Genomic DNA, 14,932 nt, shown 5'->3' on the forward strand with positions numbered 1-14,932 from the left:
TCTGGGTCCAGGATTCAGGGTGAAAAGCACCGTTCACAGGTGAGGCCTTCTTATGACCATCCTCATGAAGGTTCCCAGAGGCCTGACCATCTTATTCCCATCTGCTTACCTCACCAATCCCGGCACAAAGCAGCTACATGGATGGCTAGAGGGGCATGAATGAATCAGCAAATAAACAAACAGATGGACAGCCAGACACTTCCCTGTCCCTCCATAGCAGCCTCCGAGCGGCTGGCCGTCTTTCCAGGACTGCTCTCACAGGAGTGGCCTAGTGTCTTCAGTCTGATTTGGAACTGTAAAACTCTCTTTAGAGGGTGCCCAGCACTTATACTTGAATTCTGTGAATCCATGTTCAACTCAGCTCGGTAAACATGAATTACAAACCACGATGTGCAAAGGGCTATGCCAGAGAACACAGATGAAAGAAAGTTCTTGTCCTCCAGGAATTCAGAGTCCTGTTGGATGGAGAGGTACAGTGGGGCCAGTAAGGCTGAAACCTGGGGGTAGTGACCACCCCAGCCAGGAAGAACTTTCCCAGTTATGTTTTGGACAAGGACAAGTTTTCTACTCCAGGAGGAAGAAACAGAAGTGGGACGGCATGTATGGAGGGAGTCAGGGGCCTACAGGCCATCCAGGGTGACTGGAGTGTGAAGTAGCTGAGGGCCAGGCTGGTGAGGTTGGCAGGGGGCAGGTCTCATAGGCGCTGGAACCTCCAGGAGGAGTCTGTGTCTTATCACACAGACAGTGGAGAGCTTTGAGTGATTCTAATAGCAGCACGTCATGGGCATTTTGGAAAGATGACATAAGAGAAGAGTGTCTCAGATAACTTCTCTATTTCCTTAAGGTGCTTAAAGTCATTCCCTAGGAATCTCAGTTATGCAGTTGAAACTTAGATTTAGAATCAAAAAGAGTTGAATTGTAGTCCTAGGTCTTTCATATTCTGGCTTTGTGATCTTGAGCAAGTCTCCCTCTAAGCCTTTATTTCTTCATAGGTCAATTGGGAATAATAATACCTGACTCAGCTTCACCTCCATCACCCGTGAAGCTAATTGAGAACCCTGCAAACACACACGCATGCGTGTACACACACACAAGCATCTGCATATTTGTACATATCAGTGCTTTGAAAATCCTTAAGTGCTGTGTAATACAGATGTAGAGTATTACTATTTCTTCCTCAGCAGCCAACTTCTGAAACCCACATCTGCTTGGAGTTATCTTAGGGGTGGCATAAGTTGTTACTCTGGTTCTCCCGTTGAATGTCTCACAAACTGTTGTCTAGAACTCTGTGATGCTCCACCTAACAATGGCCTGCTTCCTCAATCCTGCAAGCTTGTACAGTGCCTAGGTGTTCACGCCCATGGCTTTATTTAACCTTCATAACATCCCTAAGAGAGAAATCTGAAAATCTCCTCTTAACCAGATTACTAGATTCAGTCCTTGGAACTAGCCTTGATAAGAGCTGCACTAGCAAAAAGAAAGAACATTATGCAGTATAAAATGTGTCATAAGTATGCTTATTTGGATGATTAGCTTCAGTTTATGAAGATATTATTTGATCTGATTAGTTTCAGTTTATGAAGACATTGTTTGATTTAGACCACACGTAGGCTGTGTATCCACACTTAAGCTAACTAGTTTTTCTATGTTTTGACTTTAGGTTTTTCAGAAACGCATGGCAGAGTCAGGCTTTCTCACTGAAGGGGAGATGGCCCTGATTTTTGTTAACTGGAAAGAGCTCATCATGTCCAACACAAAGCTGCTGAAGTGAGTCCTGAGCATCACCTGTCATTGCCGCTGACCCCAAAGTCCCCAGACTGAGACTCCCACAAAACCCTCTGCAAGGGCTTCTTAGCAAAGGAACTTCAACTGCTTTCTGCTTCCTCAGGCTTGTTATTTTATTATCATTTTATGAAATATCCTGTGACTGTAAAATACATAAGTATTGAAGAAAGTAAAGAAATATAACAAAATATTTTGATAAAGAAAAAATTAAATCATTAAACAACATATCAATCTATGATTCCAAGATATAAGATGTCCTTGACCCTGGCAGGGCAGAAGAGTCAGAGGAGAGCTGCAGCTCACGGCGCAGATAAAACTGCCTAGTTTGGTGGCCTCCTAAGTCTCTATCCCCATGTGAAGTTCTATTGTTGGGGTGATTTTCCATCCTTCATGGCTGTGAGGACAGGCCCCCCACGGGAGGATGAGCAGTCCCAGCTTCCCTCGGGGATAGTGCCTCTCTGCCTCCACACCTGGCCCCTGCGGCTCCTGCTCCCTTTTTTCTCTTACAGACTGAAAATTTCCTTCTTGGTTCAACCGAGAACAAGTTAGAATCTTTCAAAAGAAACTTTGCCAAGAAGCTAAGGTGAAACCAAAACAATTCTTAAGGCCTTGAAACACCCAAGTGTATTTTTTTTTTTTTTGAGACAGAGTCTCGCTGTGTCGCCCAGGCTGGAGTGCAGTGGCACAGTCTCAGCTCACGGCAACCTCCGCCTCCTGGGTTTACACCATTCTCCTGCCACAGCCTCCCGAGTAGCTGGGACGACAGGCACCCACCACCACACCTGGCTAATTTTTTTTTTTTTTTTTTGAGACGGAGTCCCGCTCTCTCACCCAGGCTAGAGTGCAGTGGTGCGATCTCGGCTCACTGCCAGCTCCGCCTCCCGGGTTCACGCCATTCTCCTGCCTCATCCTCCCGAGTTGCTGGGACTACAGGTGCCCACCACTGCGCCCGGCTAATTTTTTGTATTTTTAGTAGAGATGGGGTTTCACCGTGTCAGCCAGGATGGTCTCAATCTCCTGACCTCGTGATCCACCCGCCTCGGCCTCTCAAAGTGCTGGGATTACAGGCGTGAGCCACCACGCCCAGCCACCCAGGTGTATATTTTTTAAATTTATTTTTATTTTTATTATTTTTAGAGGCAAGGTCTCACTCTGTCACCCAAGCTGCAGTGCAGTGGTGTGATCGTAGCTCATTGCACCCAACTTGAACTCCTGGATTCAAGCGATCCTCCCACCTCAGCCTCCGGAGTAGCTGGAACTACAGGCGTGCACCACCATGCCCAGCTAATTTTTCATTTTTTGTAGAGTCAAGGTCTCACTATGTTGCCCAAGCTGGTCTCGAACTCCTGGGCTCAAGCAATCCTCTTGCCTTGGCCTCCCAAAATGCTGGGATTAGAGGCATGAGCCACCGTGCCCAGCCCACCCAACTGTAGGGACTTTATTTACTTTTTTTTTTCTTTGCTAACATCACACCCCGGTTGGTTTGACCAGCAGAGCTTTTGGCCCAAGCTATCTCCTCTTCCTCTTGAGTTTTCCTTCCCAGTGCCAGAGGTTCTTAGGTAACTCACTGGTTATCATTACCATTGGTCTGCCATGGGATTCATCCTTCAATTACCTAAGATATTCACTTAGAAACACAAAATGAGAGTGTGTTCTTGGCAGGGCTTTGCGGGTGCGGAAGAAGACCGGGGGCGAGAAGATGCCGGTGCAGATGATTGGGGACATCCTGGCAGCTGAGCTGTCCCACATGCAGGCTTACATCAGGTTCTGCAGCTGCCAGCTTAATGGAGCAGCTCTGTTACAGCAGAAGACAGATGAAGACACAGATTTCAAAGAATTTTTAAAGGTAATTCCATTCTGGGCCTTGCAGGTCAGGCTCCTTCTGAGGCTGGAGGCAACAGCACACAGTAGCCCAACAGGGAATCCCAACAATGGAGAAGGGCATCCCCATCAGTTTCCAAAGGAAACACCAATACGGCAGAGAATTTTCCGATTGTTTTGTGTTGCCTTTATGTAGACCTGATTTTTTCCTGGCACTGGGACCATCATTTTTTCCCCATCTGATAGCAGAGTGGTTTTTTTTTAAGCATACTTACTTATCAGCTACTTTATACTCCCAAGAAACAACCAGAATGTCACTTTCTTAATTTTGTAAATTGCCTTCATTTAATACCTGCCTTATTCCAGAAAAAGTATAAAATAGCTTACTCTTTTTTTTTTTTTTAAAACAGAATCTCGCTCTGTTGCCCAGGCTGGAATGCAGTGGTATGATCTCGGCTCACTGCAACCTCTGCCTCCCAAGTTCGAGAGATTCTCCTACCTCAGCCTCCAAACTAGCTGGGATTACAGGCGTGTGCCACCACGCCTGGCTAATTTTTGCATTTTTAGTAGAGACGGGGTTTCACCATGTTGTCCAGGTTGATTTCGAACTCCTGACCTCAGATGATCTGCCCACCTTGGCCTCCCAAAGTGCTGGGATTACAGGTGTAAGCCACCGTGCCCGGCCCTAAAATAGCTTACTCAAACGTATAAAATGCAACAAGATAAAATTTAAAATAACTAGATGAATAAACTGGGACCAAAGGAAATGAGAGTAGGAAACAAAGATGATACCAGGAATTAGGATAATATATAAAATGCATATCTGTGATCCTGTAAATATACCAGAAGTGTGCACAGATGTCATCAAAGCTTCCAGAAACTGATGAGCAGAAGAAGAAAGGATCGGTTCTGTGATGCCATGTCACAAGTTAAACATGAGAAGTAAAGCTAGAGCTGTACTCAGAGAGAGAACACTGTGTATAATGTAATGAGTCAACAACATCCTTCATACAGGTTATTATAATAGAAAGTCATATTTTGAGAAGTCATTTTGCATTGATGTTGTTCAGTAGTAGAAACTATTATTATACCTGTTAAAATGGTGAGGAAATTGAAAGTAAAATCTGTTTTCTTGCTTCTTTTTCATATTTCCTGTTGGGTTTTTTTGTTTATGAAATGCTGCATATTGGGATCTATTAAACAGCCATATCAGTACTTAAGGGAGAGTACATAATTTTTAAATATTTTCATTAACAGAAAAGAATAGAAAGTAAGAATAAAATATAAAGATGTTTAGGCAGAGAATAGAAATTAGAAAAGGAAAATGGAGGAAGTAATAAAGATAAAAAGCACAAATTATATCAATATATCCAAGAACTGATATATTGAAGAGAAGTAATAAAATATAACTGATGAATCTAATAGAAAAAGAGGAAAAAACAGAAGTAACAGTCAGAATGGATGTAAGGAGATCTCTTAAAGCACATGTAATTCCAAAAGACATGCTAACAAATGTGAAAACATGAACAAAATTTGTAATTTTTTATTAAAACTTGAAAACTGGCTCAATAAGAATAGAAAATCTTATAAAAATGGAAAATCTTACTATTACGATAACTATTAACCAAGGAGAAAATTGAGAAACTTACCCCAAAAAGGAGCTGGGTTCACTTGATGGATTTAACAGTGAATTCTTTCGAACTCTAAAGGAATAGATTAGTCTATATTATACAGACTGTTACAGATCATAGGAAAAAGTAGAAAGGTCACCTAATTCATTCTATAAAGCAAAAGTAGCCATGATTCCAAGGCCTGTATAAGTTAAAACCCACTATCATTTACAAATACAGCTGTTAAACTCTTAAAGTAACAGTTCATAAAATTAAGCATTACATGAAAAGAAGAGCCTATCATAACCAAATAGGATTATCTCAGGAGGCTATAGCATACTATGCTTAGAACAAGACAGGCTTCAGAATCTCGGCCCCATCACTGTCTGATTGTGGGACCAGAGGCAAGTTATTTAACATGTGGGTGCTTTCAGTTCCCTCATCTATAAAAGGAGATTATCACACAATACTTTTAAAGGACTTTAACTCAGAGACCAACACATTACTATTAGCATTCAATAAATGATTATCGTATTTTTCCTTACGATGATCTCAGGGATGCAAAAATGATTCAATATAAGGCACTGAGGACAGAGCCCTTCGATTTGTGATAAGGGTAGGAGGCAGGGAGTTGCCTCGAAATGAACTGGAAGAAACATGGAAACCAAGATCATAGAATCCAAGATCATAGAATTAAACATTCATCAGAATAATGACATAAACTGAGAATTGTTAGTATATATGCATGTTTTAAAATAATGATGTAAATAGGATTTCAAAGTCATCACAATTGTAACAATAGTCAAAATAAATAAAAATACTGCCTCGTGAAAGGCCTGCTATAGGTTACCTTAAAAAGCAAAATCTAGCAATAAGCTGTGTTCTAAAATGTTACTTTTTAAAAAGACTCAGAAAATATGAAATAAGAAGCACGAAGATGCTTGTGACAGCAACATATACAGATATGGCCAAAACAAAAGGGGGGCAATTTAAATATCCAGCAGTGGGGAAATGATTAGGTGGATTACAGTGAGTGTACTCTTCAGTCATTAAAAGCTGCCATTCTAGAGCAGCAGCTGCTCTCTTCAGGCAGTGTACCGGTGCTAGGGGTAGAGGCAAGTAGGATGTGGGCCCTGCGCCTGGCGTTCACAGTCGGGTGTGGAATAGAGACACCGAAACATGATGCCTCTCCCTGTATCACCTGGTACACATGTGGTGTGTGCTAAAGGTGGCCAGGGAGGGTCATGGAAAGGAGGGAAGGTGTCCCAGGGGCTAGCAGGACCTGAGTCTTGAGGGTCAAGTGTGAATCAGCCCGGAGAAGAGAGGGTGGGGGACAGTCCCAGCACAGGCTCACACATTCGTGAGAAAGAGCTGAGGAGCATCCGCTGGGCTTGGCACATGAGGTGAGATATTCCTGCTGTGAACCTAACAGGTATCATTTTAGATCCTGAGTTATTTAAAAGAAAGCTGAAGGCCCTCATTTTACTGCAGTGCGACACATCAGTGTAGCAAAGTTACACTTGTATGTTGTGAATATATACAAACTTTAAAATAAAAATAAAAAATAAAACACGCACCTAAAAAAAATTCTAAAACAGTAAGACAAGGAGAAACATAAATAAATAAAAGAAATGTGAAATCTAAAAGGCGATCAAAGACCAGTGCTTCCTGTGATCGGAGCTGTGATTTCCTCATGAGCCTCGCTGTTGTTTTGCAGAAGCTGGCATCTGACCCGCGGTGTAAAGGAATGCCCCTCTCCAGCTTCCTGCTGAAACCCATGCAGAGGATCACCCGCTACCCACTGCTCATCAGAAGTGTGAGTGTGCAGGCCGGGCGGTGGGGTCTGAGTTAGGAGAAGGACGTGCTGAGGTCCACAGAGGCCAGATCCTCAGGGAGCCCTGAGCATGCCACCCCACCCTGCACACAGTGTGACGCCACACAGCGATCCCACTGTCCCAGGGACCAGATGCCTGTGTGTGTGTGCATAGAAACACACTCAATCCTTGAAGTGGGCAAATCAGAGAGGAATCCAGTGTCACTTGGGTAACCTGTCATCCACCTTTCAAGAAACTCCCCAGCATCTCAAAGTCATAAGTGTACTTGTCCAGGCAGGGAAAGGCCCCTCTAGGTCTCCAGTTGTGGAGCCCATCTTGAACCCAGAGGAAGACCAGAGTAACCTTAGACTCCAGTCTTTCCTCTGAGATCTGCCTCCATCCACCCTGAACACCTTTCCTAGATGTCCCAGGAGGCTCCACTCGGCATGTCCTAAATAGAGTTCATTTGTGTCCCTCGCTGTATTCGGCTTCAACATTCCTTCTAAAATTCCTTCCAGCTTTCATTCTGATAAGCAATAGGGCCCTCTTGAGCCCATAAGCCTTCTAAGGAAAAGGCAGACTTTACAAAAGATTGTCCCACAATTAACCATTGATTACAGTAACTTACAAAGAAAAGCAGCAGGAATATGATGAGCCTGTTACTTCTATTGATGATTCCTTGACTTTTGGTCTGTTAGCTGTGTGACCTCAACATAGACCTCGTGATAGACGCCTGTACTAAACTGAACCATAATGCAGGTTCACAGCCCCTTCACTGAAATACTTGGGGCCAGATGTGTTTCACAATTTGGAATGTAGCTCAAATACCATATAATATATGACTCCTCAACTGAGCCTTAGGGTAGCACTTATAACCAGACACACTAATATTCCTACAGTGAAACATACGAACAATCACTGTGAGTAGATAAGTAAATATATCTCTTCCGTTTAGGTCAGATTTTGCCACCAAATGGGTACTGAATGAAAACTTTAGGCTCTCAGGCTTTTCTGCATTTTAGAATTGTAAACGAAGGACTGTGCATTCATCCGACTAGAGTGAGAGAGTCCAGACGGGGCATCTGGTGATGGCCCCTAATTTCTGGAGGGACCACACACATTTGTATTCTGGCCTCTGTGCGTTCACAGTTGGAGCATGCATCATTTGAAATCGCTTCAGAATGAACAGAATGCATTTCTTCCACATGCTGACAATGTGATTTTATTGTATTTTTCCTGTGGCAGGGGAGTCATTGCTTTCATCAGATTTTTTTCAAAAGGATCAGTGACCCCAAAATTGTTATGAACCATTGCTATTCAGCAAGTTCACACTTAACACAGCTGCAGCCAGTTTATACAGGAGGGCTCACCCTTACGTGGCTTAAATTTCGGGAGGAGTAGGGAGGCTCCCGCCTATTACCAGGAGCCAGTCGGAGAGCAACCAGAGACCCACACAGTTCAGAGCACTTGATCCATTTAGCACTGTCACCTTGTCGCAGCAGCGTTACCTGTCCCTGTGTCCCCAAGAACTTGTGGGAGTATGAGTTTCTCAAGGGCGGAAAGTGACGTCTTGTTCACTGCCGCATTTCCAGGGCATGGAAGCAGGGGTTGGAGGAGGGGTCCTGCGAGAGTCCGGGTGGACAGGTGAGAGACGCAGCTCCCCCATGTGACGCTGCCCACTCTTTTCCAGATTCTGGAGAACACCCCGGAGAGCCACGCGGACCATTCCTCCCTAAAGCTGGCCCTCGAGCGGGCAGAGGAGCTGTGCTCTCAAGTGAATGAGGGGGTTCGGGAGAAGGAAAACTCAGACCGACTGGAGTGGATCCAGGCGCACGTGCAGTGCGAAGGCCTCGCGGAGGTCAGGCCTGTGTGGTTAAGCTGTGCGCCTCCAGGGAGGCTCTGGGTGGGGAACCAGCTCCCAGCCTTCCCTCACATGGACAGTCTGCACCTTAGGCAGCCTGCGTGGACTCACCACCCTGCCCCTGCAAAGGCATTTCTTTTTTTTTTTTTTTGAGACGGAGTCTCACTCTGTTGCCCAGGCTGGAGTGCAGTGGCGAGATCATCTTGGCTCACTGCAAGCTCTGCCTCCCAGGTTGGAGCGATTCTCTGGCCTCCATCTCCCAAGTAGCTGGGACTACAGGCATCTGCTACAATGCCCAGCTAATTTTTGTATTTTTAGTAGAGCTGGGGTTTCACCATGTTGGCCAGGCTGGTCTTGAACTCCTGGCGTCAAGTGATCCTGCCGCCTGTCTCCCACAGTGCTGGGATTGCAGGCATGAAGGGCATTCCTTCTTGGATCGTCATCTTCCTTTCTCCTAAGGAGAGAACACTGGGGTTTTTTGTTTTGAGTTCTTTGAATTCAGCTGGTAGAATCAGTGTTCTGTGGCTAGAAGTAATGATTTTCACTGGGCCAGTTTGGACTCTGAAGAGTAATGTATTTAAGGATCTTTCATGCAAAGTGAATGATTCTAGCCACATTCCCACCTAGAAAACTCCACCACAGTATCCTCAGGCCCAGGGCACTGGCCTCTCAGGGGCACTGGATGGTTTGTGCCGGGATTTAAAAAGTGACATTTTCTTTCTCTTTAAGCAACTTATTTTCAACTCTCTCACCAACTGCCTGGGGCCCCGGAAGCTCTTGCACAGTGGGAAATTATACAAGACCAAGAGCAACAAGGAACTGCACGGATTCCTCTTCAATGACTTCCTGCTTCTTACCTACATGGTCAGGCAGTTTGCTGTTTCCTCTGGCTCTGAGAAACTTTTCAGCTCGAAGTCCAGTGCTCAATTCAAAATGTATAAAACGGTGAGTGTCGCGCGTCTGGCGGTAGCATCGGGGGCCTAATGAGGTGTTGCCTCTATCTTAAGGCCTTCCTGGCAGACCCTGAGCTGGCCTTACGGGACCCTCCTCACCTGGTTCCAGATCGCTCGTGCTTCCTTTGCTGCTTCCCACGGAAAGGGCCCCATGCGGCTGGGCTCTCCCCACCTGCCACAGGCCGTCAGCCAGACTCCAGCTGAGATTCTGGCTTCCTCCTGGCCAGCGTGACACCTGGGCTCACCACTGTGTGCATTGAGCATTGGGTCTCTGTAAGCCGAGCCCCAGCACAGCACCAGCGTTGCTAGTAGAGGGAGCCTTTTACATCAGCCGTCGTGGGTGCTCGGAGCTCCTGTCCCCACCCAGTCCCAACACCTGACCCACCTCGATAATGACTTTTCCAGAAATGGAGGCTTCATTGTTCTTACAAATGGAGGTTTCATTTGTTCTGTGTAGAAGACCTTAGACACCAGACCCCTTTCTCCTTCTCAACAAGGCTCTTCAGAACAAACAGAACTCTCTCTGGACATAGGCGGGTGGAGTGTTATAGCCCATCTCACAGCCTGTGTTTTGGCCCTAATTCTTTCAGCCCATTTTCCTGAATGAAGTCTTGGTGAAACTGCCCACAGACCCTTCCAGCGATGAGCCTGTCTTCCACATTTCCCACATTGATCGGGTCTACACCCTCCGAACAGACAACATTAATGAGAGGTCAGTCCTGACCATGTGTGGCCTGCCTTGAACTCTGGGAGAAGGCCTGGATGTCTCCTTCTGCCATAAACCCATCTCCAGCCGTGCTCAAGCCCCACTAATTCTGTATCCTGAACCTCTGTTAACACGTCCCCTCTGCTCCAGTCCCATGGTAGGCCTTGGTCACTGCAGCTGCCTCCTAACATGCTTCCCAGCTTCTAGTCTCTCCCCACACCACTCAGCAGCCTTCCCAAATGGCAGATCAGCACCTAAGGCCCTGCTATAGTCCCTGCAGGGGCTGCCCACAGGCGACAGCCCACTGTGCTTTGCTGGTTTCCGAGGCCTCCTTGGGCCGCAGGCCTCAGCCCTCGTCCCTCCACCTGCAGACTTTCGCTCCCCAGGCGCCCTTGTGTGGGTGCCATCCCCGCTGTTCCCAGCTTCCTTCAGGCTGCAGCTCCAACAGTGCCTCCGCGGCGCCAACCTGGGGGGCTGCTTCTCTGTGTGCGCTAGAACCCCTCGTGCCAGGTGTCATCCGTGGGGCCAGTGCATCGTCTGTCTCCAGGTCCCAGTGCCTTGCGAGTGCCTGGCATTTTGTGGTCAGTCAGGAAGGGTCACTACCAGCTCTCAGCTGGATACTCCATTAGCATAAGCATCTTTCGGTTGACTAATATCAGGTCTTTGATAGGAAACTTGTGAAAGTTGAGGTTAGCAAAAGACTGAAGAACATGTGCAGAGCTCTGGGGCTCCGCACTGACCTGTGAGGGTGGGATGCGGCCAACGGCTGCCCCTGCTTCTCCCGCAGGACCGCCTGGGTGCAGAAGATCAAGGCGGCATCTGAGCAGTACATCGACACTGAGAAGAAGAAGCGCGAGAAAGCTTACCAAGGTATCGGGGTGCCCGGAGGGTGGGACGCAGCCCCCAGGGGCCCTAGGGATGCCGGCCACTGCTCCTGCAGTCAGGCTGATGAAATGGGGATGGGTCTGAAAGACCAGACCTGCTGCGGGATCAGACCAGAGAGCCCTCCCCTCTTGAAGCTGCCACTGCAAACCTCCCTGGGGCCCCTGCCCACACAGACATGGGCTGGCAGTGCCAGCTCCGGGACCTCCCTCTCTGTAGCACCTCTATCCCCCTCCTCCACTGCACCTTCTCCACTCCTTTCTCTCCATGACTCACCTCACCTCTGCTTGGGCCGTGTTGCTCCATTACATGCCACACCTGTGGTCTGTCTCCCTTCAGCTCCTGAGCAGCTGCTGCTGCTCCTCACCCTCCTCTAGGGCCTGCCATCCACCCTCTCCCTTTGCAGCCAGGGGGCCTAGACCCTAAGTCTGCCCTCTCCCCATCCTTCTGCCCCGCCTCCTCCCCCTTCTCACCTCACCAGACTTCAGTCCACGTCCTGTCCCCACCAGTGACACCAGTGGCCTAGTTAGTGGCTCAGCTCACTTTCCCTGCCCCAGCTCCCTGCACTGATGGCAGTCACTGAGGCTCTGCCTTCCGTCTGGACCCCATGGCCGCCTTCCCAGCTCTTCTTCCACCCTTGCCCAGGCCTCTCCCCAACCTCTGTAGCTCTTTCCCTCGGGGACACCACTGACCCCCAGCTTCAGGGTCAGGCTAGCCACACTCTCCCAAGCCCATGCCTCTGAACAGCGCCCTCCAGAGAACCACCTGCTCCACTGCTCCCGCATCACGCATCGGCTTTTCCCAAGGGACCACCAGCCTCCTTCCAGCAGCAGCTCCTCCTGGGACCCTCTGTGGACAGTAGTGTGGTCCCTGGCCACCCAGGCCCCTCCCTGGCACCTCACACCTGGTCAGCTGCACTGCAGTCCTCCTCCCTCGCCACTTTCGCATCGCCCTTTCCTGTCCCCGTGTCACAGGCCCCCTGATCTCCCACCCAGGCTGCAGCACAAGGCTCTCTTTCCTCTCTGCCACCCATCCTCTTCATTTCTGGAGTATTCTTTTTTCCAGAGCTGCTCTTATACCTCTTCCTGCTGAAGTATCTTCCCTATTGCCTCCCAAATTAAGGACACATTTCTTACCCCACACTCAGGGTCCATCCCCACTATTACCTGCCACCCAGCCCCATCCCCACCTCTTTCCTGTGCCCGGCCCATCCAGCTGCCTAGTTGAGCAGCCCATTGTTGCCCTGCCTGGCCTTCCCATGTGAGCTCCCCCTCCAGCTCAAGTGCTCTGCCCCCACCTGAAATTCTTCCCATCCTTCAAGGCCCACGTCAAACACAGCCTCCTCCATGACACCCTCTTGCCCTAACCAGTGTGACTTTTACCTGGAGCCCCCACTGTCCTGAGGCTGCGATCATCCTCCGGGCTCTCATCCTCTGTTGCCTCTGCTTGTGCCCTCTCAGTCCCTGCTTTTCTCACTTAATGGCCATAAGCTCCCTCAAGGCAACTCCCTCCCGCATTGGGGCCAGCATGTGACTTACTTATGCCGGTGGGGCTCCAGATTTGTTGCATTGGTGATGTCCTCTCTGTTCATGGCACAGATCACTCACCTGCTCAGTGGAGCTGCAATGGTCTTTGTAAAGCACCCCCCCACCCCACCCTGCCCCACCGTGGCCTTCAGACCAGAACTCCTACATTCTTCTCCAGCCTCCACATGAATGCCAGGCCCCAACCTCCCCGCTGCATCTCCAGCTGTGCCAGGCCGGCCTGTGGCCTCCACCCCACAGGGGGCTTGTGCTTTGAGCCAGCTGCATCTCCACCTTCCTCCCCACCGGGCCCCCCATGCAGCCTGCCCTCCTGCCCGGGCCTCCCGCCAGCTTCCTGGCTGCTATAGTTGCAGCTCTTTATGTGTTTTTTTATTCAGGTTTCCCCTATTTTGTTATATACTCCTAAAAGGTATGTTTAAAACAGCTTTTGCTAATTTAATGTTATTTTAATGGTACTTTAAAAGCTTGCTGTTGAAAAATCAATGATTGATCATTTCATAACGCATATGAGCTCTTAATTGGCCAAAGATGTCAATCCGGTTTTTCTGCCTGAGTTTTGCTTCCCATCAGCATCTGCATATGTTGCTGTGCATCGTCCGTGCGTTCAGTCCTTCCCACATTTGTCAATTACTTTGTGCCAGGCTCTGTGCTAGGCTTAACTGGGCCTGGACTTTGGTATCTGATGTTTAAATGTTGACCCTGCCATTTAGCAGCTCTGAGTGGATCACACTCCAGTCCTTTCTAAGCCTCAGTGTTTCTCATCAGTAAAATGGGGAGCTACATTATCAGGTAATTATGCAGTTTAAATAATATAATTTACATAAGTCTAGCACATGCCTAACACAAAGTAAGTATCCAGTAAATGTTAGCTGCTATTGTGCTGCACAAATACCATGTATTATTTTATTAATATTACTATTTGCTAGACAATTGAGGGGTTAATATAAGGATGATCGAAACAGTCCATGCTCTACCCTGGCTCCTGTCTGGCAGAGGAGACGGACATTACACACGATTTCAGACCCAGCAGGCTGTGGGCTGCTCATAAGTGAGGGCTACTGGATGCAGAGGAGGGAAGGGATCTGGGAGGTAGATGTGGGATCAGACCTGCATCTTGAAGGATGAGTAGGATGCTGACGGGCAGAGAAAGCAGGCAGGGCAGAAATAGCAAGCAGGGCGTTCCTAGCAGGCGACACAGCCTGGGGAAAGGCACAGGGCAGCCAGCTGCTGGGCTGTTGGGCCCAGGGCAGTGGCAGATGGGGACAGGGAGCCGGTAGTGTTATGGTTGGTTTGAAAGACAGGGTCTGCAGCTTAGCATCATCGCCACGCTGTCTGCATCCTTGGAGAAGAGATTAATGGGACTTGTCCTTCCTCTTTTGTAGCCCGCTCCCAAAAGACTTCAGGCATCGGGCGCCTGATGGTGCATGTCATTGAAGCTACAGAATTAAAAGCCTGCAAACCAAATGGTAAATACTGCTTTCATTCATTCAACGGACATGATAACTGCCCTGCCCCAGTTTTTGCTGATGACTTTTTGAGACAGAGTCTCAGTCTGTAACCTAGGCTGGAGTGCAGTGGCACAATCTCGGCTCACTGCAACCTCTGCCTCTGGGGTACAAGTGATTCTCAAGGCTTAGCCTCCCGAGTAGCTGGGATTACAGGTGTGCACCACCACGCCTGGCAAATTTTTGTATTTTTAGGAGAGACGGGGTTTCACCATGTCGGCCAGGCTGGTCTTGAACGCCTGACCGCAAGTGATCTGCCCACCTCGGCCTCCCAAAGTGCTGGGATTACAGCACTTTGTCATTGACAAAGTGTCACTGCGCCCAGCCACTGATGACTCTTCTGAACATTGAATAAAGGAATGCTTTCTAACAGTGTGTCCAGTGCCACTAAAATGTGCATATTGGACCAATATTCTTATCACTGTTTTCCCAGTAAGTGCCAGTGCCCGCC

General features: G+C 48.1%; 1 protein-coding gene across 9 annotated transcripts in view; it reads left to right on the top strand.

Moving 5' to 3' along the window:
* Positions 1–14,932, top strand: part of ITSN2 (intersectin 2) — a 158,389-nt gene that overhangs the window by 141,602 nt on the left and 1,855 nt on the right. For all 9 annotated transcript variants that reach the window (XM_054548300.2, XM_054548302.1, XM_024242350.3 and 6 more), the window contains 8 exons: positions 1,661–1,767; positions 3,448–3,631; positions 6,934–7,032; positions 8,721–8,888; positions 9,621–9,836; positions 10,435–10,556; positions 11,338–11,420; positions 14,359–14,442. In XM_054548300.2, the coding sequence (XP_054404275.1) occupies positions 1,661–1,767; positions 3,448–3,631; positions 6,934–7,032; positions 8,721–8,888; positions 9,621–9,836; positions 10,435–10,556; positions 11,338–11,420; positions 14,359–14,442 (1,063 nt within the window). The remainder of the gene's footprint in view (positions 1–1,660; positions 1,768–3,447; positions 3,632–6,933; positions 7,033–8,720; positions 8,889–9,620; positions 9,837–10,434; positions 10,557–11,337; positions 11,421–14,358; positions 14,443–14,932) is intronic.

Source organism: Pongo abelii, chromosome 12 (assembly GCF_028885655.2).
Source record: "Pongo abelii isolate AG06213 chromosome 12, NHGRI_mPonAbe1-v2.0_pri, whole genome shotgun sequence".
In the NCBI taxonomy this organism is placed as follows: Eukaryota; Metazoa; Chordata; class Mammalia; order Primates; family Hominidae; genus Pongo; species Pongo abelii.